This window comes from Buceros rhinoceros, unplaced genomic scaffold (genome assembly GCF_000710305.1).
Source record: "Buceros rhinoceros silvestris isolate BGI_N320 unplaced genomic scaffold, ASM71030v1 scaffold9048, whole genome shotgun sequence".
Lineage (NCBI taxonomy): Eukaryota > Metazoa > Chordata > Aves > Bucerotiformes > Bucerotidae > Buceros > Buceros rhinoceros.
In genome coordinates this window covers 48,973-58,599 of record NW_010427388.1, presented here as the reverse complement: position 1 = coordinate 58,599, position 9,627 = coordinate 48,973, and the positions used below count along the sequence as shown (strand labels likewise).

The following is a 9,627-nucleotide window of genomic DNA, read 5'->3' as shown; positions in this document are numbered from 1 at the left end:
ACTTGTCAGAGGAGAGATTACAATGGCAGGTGTCTAGTCTGCAAAAGGTGCAGCTGAAGGGGACATGATCAAGGCCCTGAAGTGATGAGTGGTGCTGGGAAGTAAATAGTCCATGTGTCCCATGTCACCGAAGTGTGGGGGCACACAATGAAATTACCAGGCACCGGATTTCAAACCAACAAAAGGAAATACTTCTCGCAGGCAGAGCAGAGGAAGGCTGAGGAGCTGGTGCTGCAGGATGCTGGGGACACCAGGGCTGTGGAGGGGTTCGGAAAAGGCCACCAAGGGCTGTTAAATGTAGGGCTGATGACAGAGCCTGTGCTGGGGGCAGGCCCAGGGCGGGTGCTGGGGGAGTATTGCTCTCTGCTTGCTGTGGTGTCACTCTTTGGTTCAGCATCTGTTACGAGCCGCTGTCAGCTCCGTCTGGGTAACAGCCTTGTCCTTCTGCAGACTGAGCAAGCAACAGCAGTGTCTTCTGTCTTCCCTGCTTTCCTAGTAAGTGCAATAAAATCATGAATCTTCTACAACGGGGGATCCAGCACCGCAGGAATTTGACGGAGGAGAATAGCTGACCTTCTGCTCGGATCAGCCTCGCCTCTCGTGGTGTTAGAGCAGCGCGTTGGGCAGGCAGAGGCAGCGTGGAGAATATGATGTGCAGCCCGAATGGTGCCAGAAGTGAGGGGTATGTCCAAGAGCTGTTCCACGAGGAAGCACAGCAGGTATGTCGGAGAGCCGTTTGCCTTCACAGCCCCAGTTTACGTTTCTGTGGTCTTTGCACCTCCTCCTGGTCCCCTCTGTGGCAGATGAACAGGACTGTAGTAACAAAACTGCCCCTCTTTTTGCTACATAAACCTGAGGCGTAGTATTTAGAAAGGAAAAGAGGGGACGTGGTTTCCAGAGGGAGCAGCTGCAGTAGGAAACCCACAGTTTCCCTGGAGTTTCAGGTCTCAGTTCCAGCAGCTCTGAAGTTCCCTGGTGCCCTGAGTTCCAGAGTCCCATGTCTCCTCTAGAAACAGTGTCCTGATTAGAGGTGACTGTGTGTGATAGGAAGACCATCTTAACCTACTCTGTCAGTCCCAGTTGGTCCAGCCTGGTTTGTCATCTCATCTAAGAGACTCCTCTAGTGTGCTGAGGACCCTGCTTGTCTTGGTGTGGTGCTTGGCAGGGACAGGAGAAGCACAACCTAGAGCTTCAGGCTCTTAAAGGACCCCTTGAATGGTGGTTTTGGTTCACATAACGTTGTCAGTGGGGTTAATTTGCTGAGGGTGAGAAGAATTGCTGCTTATCCTGCAAGAATATAAATAGAGTATTACAGTATTACCTTCTCTTCAGGGCCCAGGGATCCCGACAGCCCCTTCATCTCAGAGACAACTCAGAGCAAAGTGGTGTCTTAGCAGCTGGTGATGGCCATCCATCCTGCTGGTGGTGGCTGGCTGTTGCACCACTTCTGCAGCCTGCCTGTAAAGCGTGAGAGGTGAAACTGAAGACTTTACTTTTCTCTAGGTGTCTCAAACAGAGACCAAGCCCTGGTGGAAGATCCAGCTGTTTGTGTGGGAGCCGGTGCTTTTTGGAACATGGGATGGCGTCTTCACCTCCTGCATGATCAACATTTTTGGAGTAGTTCTTTTCCTGAGGACAGGGTGGCTTGTGGTGAGTAAGTATGGACTTGGTTGAATATGTGAATAGACATCTCCATCATCAGCCAGGTGTTTTGGATCCTGCACTGCTCGTTGTAGGCATTGCTTATGCCCTCTGGTATTTTGTACCATTTCAAAAATGTAAAGCTGAAGTGATCTTTGTAAGTGGTTTCCTATTGTAGCTTGAGGAAAAAAAAGGAAAACACATCAATCAACCTTGACAATGAGCAGGGACACCCCTGTGTTTTATGGTTGACACAGAATAACTGTTTTCCAGGTAAAGTGTATTGCTCTAGTAACGGCTACTCGGCCATATTCCCAACGTCACCACAGCAGGTCTCTTCGAAACACATCAGTGTTGGAGTCCCTGATGTCTTCAGTGGAGAGTTTTCAGGTGGAATTGTTACTGCTGTCAAAGGAACTTCCACTTGTGGATCCAGAATAGTATCTCATGGAGGGTCAGAGCCTGGAGGAGCGTCTTTACTCCCCTTGTGTTGTCCCTTAAAATTTTCTCTTAGAAGAAGGAAGGCTTCTCCAGAGACGAGTGGAATTTGAGCTATGAGCAGAGTTCATGTCACAGGCACGAGTTCGTGTCACAGGCACGATGGACGTGTTCCAAAAGAAGCAGGAACTGCTCTCTGCATTGAAAATGGCTTTGCTGAAGGCTTTGAGGGGAGCTGCAGTCGTGGTGTTGGTGAAGTTGGAATGATTTTCCTAGCTCCCTTTCCCTTCTGATCTTATTTCCTCCACGTCTCCTTTGAAAACAAGTCACCACTAGAGCAAATGCAAATAAAAACAAAGCCAGTAAATAAAAGAAAAATCAGAACATCTGGAAGCTAGCATAAAAGGGAAGGGAGGAGAAGTCAGGGTTGGCAGAGAGCCACCCTGGCAGAGGACAGTCATACGTTGAGCCATGGGCAGAGTCAGGCTTTGCTGCAGATTTCCAGACCCGGGGCTGGTAAAGTTTTGCTATTCCAGGGGACCCTCATGGTGCTTCAGCAGCTGTGGTAGGGCTGTGCTAACCCCTTCCAGCACACATGCCTAACTAAGCATCAGTGCTTAATGAGGGCTTTTTCTTGCTTTCTCTGTGGTTGCTGTTGTTGCTGTGGGCCCAGCCTTCCTCCTCAGTCTTTGTGTTAACCCTTTCTTCTGTGGGAACCGTTGGGTTGCCCATTAACTAGCTGCTGCCCTAGCCTGGTGCTGCTAACAGGTTCTGGGAAAGTCCAAGGCTACATGGATGTTTTAGTAGGTGTGCTTTTTTTTTTTCTTTTTTTAGCTGAAATGTGTCAGATTTATTAACCCTTTTAACCTGAGGGTAAACTGTTGAAGAAAAGGAACAATTGTCCTTTTAAAAGTGAGTATGAAGTTGTAGTGGACTGTGATGTGCATTTGTAGCAAACCTTGGCTCAGTTCCCCACTGGCCAGATAAAGCCCCTGTCAAAGGCAGCGGGGTGCCGAATCGAATTTTTATGATGAAAGCAACATCCTGGATATGTTTCTATTGTTTCACGTAAAAAGAGAAAGAAAAAAAAAATCTGAGATTTCAACCAACCCCAAAGCTGAGAAGCAGCCTTTTAGGGGTGGAGGTAAACAAACCCCATCAAGGGCAGCATGACCTCCGAAGTGAGCGTTCAGGGAGCAGGGTTGGAAAGGAGGGATGCAGACATGCCCTGAAATATGAATGAAGGCAGGGGAAGGGAAGCCGGGCAGTAACGGGTCGCTGGGCACCGGAGGAGATTTCTGATTGTACAGTTGGAATCACTGTGCACCGGGCAGAGCGATTTGTCAGCAGGGAAGGTGGGCTGGAGCACGAGGGGAAACTTTTGAGCTGGGAAACTTCTGAGCCTTGTGCGAGTGGGTTGGAAGGTCCTGAGGTCAGAAGAGGTGCTTGAGTCCTTTTGAGGTACAAAGCGCCTGCTCTTTTTGGAAGTCTGACCTAAATAGCAAACGGAACCCTCAAAAATAGGAGTGACGCTGGCCCTTAAAGCTGCAGCTTGGCTTGTTTAGAGGCTTTTGCTCTTCACCCCACAGTGAGACCATGGCTGGTGCAGCAACTCCTCCTGGGGCCCTCCCTCCAACCCGAGCAGGAAGGGTTGGGTTTTTTTTCCAGTGGAGATGAATCATGGGCATAAAACTCCCCTGAGTACAGGGGGAGCGAGAGCCACCTGCCATTCAGCAAAAGTCCTGCGTACCCTGGCTTATGAGGGTGTTCCTTAGTTTCCATGCCACATTGCCTTTGGGGTTTTCTTCTTTGATACCTCATTGTTTGGGAGGATTGAGCTTTTATAGGTAAATGTTCTGAAAAATTAAAATGCGAATTTGATGCTGTTAATAAACCAGCTGTCGCAGATCTCAGAGGCTCAGTTTTGAAACTCCTTTTTGTTATGAAAGTGTTTTGTTGGGTTTTTTTAAGCATGTCATTCTAAAACATGTGGAAAGGCGGTGATCCCCTGCCCATGGTCCTTTTCAAGCAGAGGACAAACCTGCTCATGCAAAAGTCCGTTCAGTCCATGGAGGAGGCAGGTCTTCTTCAAAGGGATGGTAGTAGGAACTGTAAATTTGGCAATCAGTTATGTTAATTAAATAAGTAGGGGTGTGTATTTGTTTTTCTTCTGATCTGTAATGATTCATTGATCTCCAGATTCATTGATCACCAGTGACTAGAAGCTGATAGGCCCTTTTTCTGTCTCAGTGGAGTTGGTGTGAGTTGATCTTTATTTGATTGTTTTTTTTTTTTTCATTCCAGGGAAACACTGGCATTGTAATGGGCATGTTTCTGGTGTCCTTTGTCATCCTGGTTGCCCTGGTAACAGTCTTATCTGGAATTGGGGTGTGTGAGAAGTGCAGCATTGGAAGTGGAGGAGTCTATTCCATGATTTCTACTGTCCTCGGAGGTCAAGTAGGGGGGACCATTGGCCTCCTTTATATTTTTGGCCAGGTAATAAAAAAAAAAAAAAAGAAAATTTAGAGACTCTGCAATGCAGATATTAATGTTGTATTTTCCTACTGCATGAAGTAATGCTCCAAGTAAAATCCAAGTAATGCTCCAGTATGCTGGACAGCCTGGGAGACCGCCCTGGGGAGCATTCAGCCCCGCTCTGCTCCCCAGGAGCAAGCTCGTGCATGGCAACACGCCACCTGGCATGGGTCACAACGGTGGAGAACCTGGGTGTCTGAACAAGCGAACTGTGCAGGACATGCCCTCCCATCCCAAATTACCCCCATTGCCAGGACATGTCCTTGCTGACAAGAGACTTGACTTAAACTGAAGTGGGAGAGGCCAGAGTGGCCACCTAAAGCACAGCGAGCGGCTGCAGGCTGCTGGGTTAGCCTTGGCGTGCTCTCTGTGCCCGTAGGGACTGGGCAAGCCTTGGCCGATTCTCTGCGGGGAGTGGAGCTGGTATGGGAGGAGAGCTGTGCAGCAGTAAGAGCCACAGCTAATTGACTTCTTGAGCTCCAAAAGTCACAGTTCTGGGGTTTCTGAAAGGTCCCATGGAGCCGTCATGGTGGTGAAGCACTGAAGTACACAAGTAGTAAACATAAAGACTGTAAAGTAATCTCTTGATCCTGCAGCAACTTAACCCCCTCCCCTCATAAAAATATTATGAACAGTATGAAATTTGACGAGCAGAGAAGCATTTTTATTGAGGTTTGTTTTTAACTGACTGGCTTGCAGCAATCTCCGAAAACCCTTAAAAAACCCCAAACCAAAAATAATCCCTTCTTCTCCTTTCACTCCAGATTAAAAGCAAGCATCCATTAAATACAATCTGAACACAGTTAAAGCCAGGATATGGAAATGGGCCACACATGAGAATCCTTCCTGTCATATTTTCCACTCTCGCTCTCCGAGCTGACGCTGTCTGGGAAAGCAATCAGGCTGCAGCCTGTCCTGAGGGCTGTAAAAGCTGGGCTGCAGCAGCCCCGGCCCCTGCCTAGGCAGCCCGTGTGTGCAGGAGGCTGCGGGGTGGGAGCTGGCAGCCTGCTTAGGAACGCTTTGCCTGCTCCCAGAAGCCGATGCCTTTCCCTTCTCTTTGGCCGTTCTTCCTCCCCAGCTTGCTTTGCATCAGCTGCAGGCTGCTCCCCCACTAAGGATGCGCATGGAGTGCTATAACCTACGTTAGGAGGTGAATCCGGCCAGAAGTGGGGGTATTCCCCACTTCCCCAGAAGTGGGGGATGACTGGCTGCATGCTGCTGATTCCTTGGGAGATGAGAAGTAGCTCAGTGCCCTGGGGCTGCTGCAGAGATGGGCTCCTGCTGCGTCAGCCAAGGTGAGCTGAGACCTGCATGGGCTTTGCTGTCCTGCTGGGGTGCTCCAGAGGACGAGCTTAAGTAGATTGCCCTAAACGACGCAGCATGTGTCTGCAGAGACCGAGGCGTGTTTGGTCACTGCAGCTGTAACCATGAGCCCAGGGTTGGGTGTTTTTCTATGCAGTCTCCTTTCCTGGAATGGTTTGCAGTAAGACCTGTCTGTGCAAGCAGAAGTTTTCCAAGGTCCAGCCCTAAAATCCCAAAAGCAAAGATACAGGCAGCGCTTGTCTGGGTGTTGAAAATCAATTATGTTCCTCACCCTGCAAAGTGTGTGGTTTAGAAATGCTTGTAAGGGAACGGTTTGTGCCAAGTTCCACCTAGAACTCAGTTCTGATTTAAGACAGTTCATGAGAAACCAGCTCCTGTCTTGGTGCCGCCAGAGCAGCAGAGCAGCTCCCAGCTGCTCTGTTCTGCTAACGATGCTCGTGCTTCATCAGAGGAAAAGCTCCGAGGAGGCTTGCGGTGCTGAGACTGTCAGAGGCTCGCTCCACTCTGCTCTCTTCGGAGTGTCCGTGCATGTTGCCGTCCTTAGTGTGAAAGGAAAGAAAACTTACTTAGTGAAGGAAACTTACCTTCTTCAAAAGCTGGTGTTCGTCAGGCACAGGGAGCTGGGGTTCGGTGCTTTCTGCCTGCACGGCTTTTCCTCATGTAAGAGGCAAGAACTGCACCTGGTTGTAATGCCTTTATTTGAGTTAGATTCTGTTTGGGATACTGTGCTGGTGCAGGGTGCTGTCCTCAGCTCAGGAGGGACCTGTTCTCTGGAGCGAGCACCTGTGTAGGACATGTTTGGTCTTCTCAGTGGTGCAGGCCATGCTGAACACAAGTAAACAAGAATACACCCACTTGGGGACAGCTTTGCAGAGTCTGAGATTTCTCTGGCGGAGACATTAATGGTGGGCCTACCAGCAAGTAAAAAGAGAGACTTTCAGGGTGTAGATGTCCCATTATAGGCAGACACCTAGCAGCGATGGGAAGTCAATCCTTCTTAAGGATTTGTTAAGTTGTAGGTGTCTGAGTTTGAACAGGTGAATCCCAGGCACCTTGCTTGCCAAAAACCACATGTGAACCCCCAGCTCCTGGGCATGAGTCAGGTTGTCCTGACCACTATTAATGGAGCGGTGCTGAGTCGGTCTGAGGGAGATCTGCAGTGAAGGAGGGTTCTGCTTGACTCTTGCTGCCTTGGGTGAGAGTCTGCTCCCTTCCAGTCATGTGGGAGCTGTGCTGTGCTTCCCTTGTCTGTGGATGGGGCTAATGGGGTCGCAGGACCCAAGGTCACACCACCCGTGCCGGTGTGCAGATGTGTGCCCCAACCTGGTTTGCCAGGGATGCCATGCACTGGAAAGGGTTGGTGCTGAAATGTCAGCCAGTGGGCACCTCTAGAGGGAAGTGTCCTGGTGTTTAGGGCTGCTGCCCTGCAGCGGAGTTTGAGACCTGAGCCTGTGCTGCAGATGCCCCGTCCTGCAGACCCTCAGCCAGACAGGGCAGAGAGTGTGTCCTGCCCTGCAGCGAGACAAGCAGCTTTCCTGGGGGCTCAGGGGGCATGGCTTGCACGGTGTGCTCTCCTCAAAAGTGCAGGCTCCCTTCCAGCAATGAGATGGGGAGCTGGTGAAACATCAGGCTTTACATCCAAACTAAACACTGAGTTAAAAATAACTCCTGTAAGGCAATGGAGAAGCAAACTGCTGCTGTTCTTCAGGCAGGTGTTGTGCTGGGACCCCTTCCTTCAGAGAAACAGAAGAAGGGAAGAAACTTTATAGTCTGAGTCATCCTTTTCTCCCTCAGAGAAGCCAGTGTGGTTTCTTCTGGAGCGTTCATGGAGGGTGAATTTTCAAGCCAGTGGACAATTGCTGGGCTGCCGGTCCTAGCGCCCAGCCTCCTCTGTTGGTTGGTGTGCTGCCCTGGCAGAGTGCTGTCGTACAGCAACGAGGTTCAGTCCCCATAGGCTGCAGTAACATTGAAGATTGTATTGTGACAGCAGACATCTGTCTGTCTGAACAGAGATCCCCCCCAGCCCGGCGTCGGGGCTGTGGGTGGGAATCCCTTGTTCTTCCACAGGACACTCACAGGGCTCTGTCTCTCAGTGTGTTGCAGGTGCCATGTACATCACTGGCTTTGCGGAATCCATTGCAGATGTCCTGAGCCTCAGCAACATCTGGGCAGTGCGCGGGATCTCCCTGGCCGTACTGCTGGGCCTGCTGGGGATCAACCTGGCTGGGGTGAAGTGGATCATCAGGCTCCAGCTCCTGCTGCTCTTCCTGCTGGCCGTCTCGACACTGGACTTTGTCATTGGGTCCTTTACACACCTTGATCCAGGTAAAACTGGAACGTCATCACATGTGGGTCAGGAGCCGTTAATCCCCTGGGGCTTTCTCCTTAGGTGTCCTTGTGAGGTTACACATCTGGGTAGAGGTGGAGTTCAGTGCGTCCAGACCTGGCTGCTGTCCTTTGGTACCAGCCTTTTAGAGGCAATGCGTATTTTTGCAAGGAGTGTGTATTTTCAGGGCGTGACTGAAGATGCATTATTAAAGTAGGTGTTTAACCTCGGGAAATGAGCTCTGTGCGTGCTTAGAGGTTTTCTAACAACAGAGAGTAGATGCATTTGTGTTTTGTGCCCACAAAACCAGAGGATTGTGACTTTTTTGTTAAAAAGACCTTCTCCCCAGAGACCCTTGAGGTCACTTAGACCCTGGCTGTGGTGAGTTTTGCCACCAGCGCTGACCTTGGGCTGCACACCACTGGATTTGCTGCCCAGGGCCATGCTGGGGAGCCAGGTGAGCTGGGGCAAGTGACTGCTGGTGTTTCAAGAAGCTGTGGGTGCACGTCTCCCCTGTTAACCATCCCCAGCCTGACTTCAGCCTTTAGTGCCCAAGCTCCAGCTTGGGCAAGGCAGAGGTTCAGAGCTCCCACTTGCTGCCCTGCTTGTACCTTCTCCTCTCTCCATCCTCACCCCTGTGAAGAAAACACATCTCAAGATGTGGGGAATTACAGTGGAAGGGGTCCGTGAGTGCTGCAGCGGCCACTCCAGCAATAACGAAGTGTAATTAGCTGAGTAAACAGAAGGTGTCACCTTTTTCTTGGCTTCCTCTGTGTCCAGCTGCACCTTAGGGGGGTTGCAAGCAATCTGCTAATGTCACTTTAAAGGAAAGATCTTCAGTTTTGATTTGCAGTTGGGATTCAGCCGCCGAGCCAGGTGGCAGGAGATTTGTCACATAGGTGTTTGTAGCGCCCATGGCCCAGCTGGCTTGTTGTGCTGCTGTGTTATTTTGTGCTGCCGGTACAGTGTGCCAGGCTGGTGCGGAGGGGACAGAAGCTGCTCCACCATTAGCTGCTCCCCTGTCGGAGAGAGCCTTGTTGAAAGGTGTTTGCACTTTATATTTAGGCTCTAAGAAATGCTCCCAGTGAAAGCCAGAAGAAGTCTCAGCAGACATTTGTAGTGGAGAATGAAGCAAGGATGATTGTGCTCGGTGTGGTGTGTTTTGCCGAGAAAGCAACTGACCTGCTCCAAACAGCTGCGTTTCATAGGAAGTTTTTTTCTAAAGGAAACAAGAGGGGTTTGCGTTTCAGTTATGCTCAGAGGAGACCTTTAATGTGGACCTAGAGACCTTTCTAATAGTAGCGAAGAAGCGACGTGATGGTAGGAACGTGAATGTGGGACCAGGAGGAGAGAATTAAAGGGAT

General features: G+C 50.2%; 1 protein-coding gene across 1 annotated transcript in view; it reads left to right on the top strand.

Moving 5' to 3' along the window:
* Positions 1 to 650: 650 nt before the first annotated feature.
* The window catches only part of SLC12A8 (solute carrier family 12, member 8), a 48,743-nt gene continuing 39,766 nt past the window's right edge, over positions 651 to 9,627 (top strand). Inside the window, exons 1-4 of the mRNA XM_010141865.1 lie at positions 651 to 719; positions 1,504 to 1,650; positions 4,384 to 4,575; positions 8,031 to 8,262. Of these exons, the coding sequence (XP_010140167.1) occupies positions 651 to 719; positions 1,504 to 1,650; positions 4,384 to 4,575; positions 8,031 to 8,262 (640 nt within the window). The remainder of the gene's footprint in view (positions 720 to 1,503; positions 1,651 to 4,383; positions 4,576 to 8,030; positions 8,263 to 9,627) is intronic.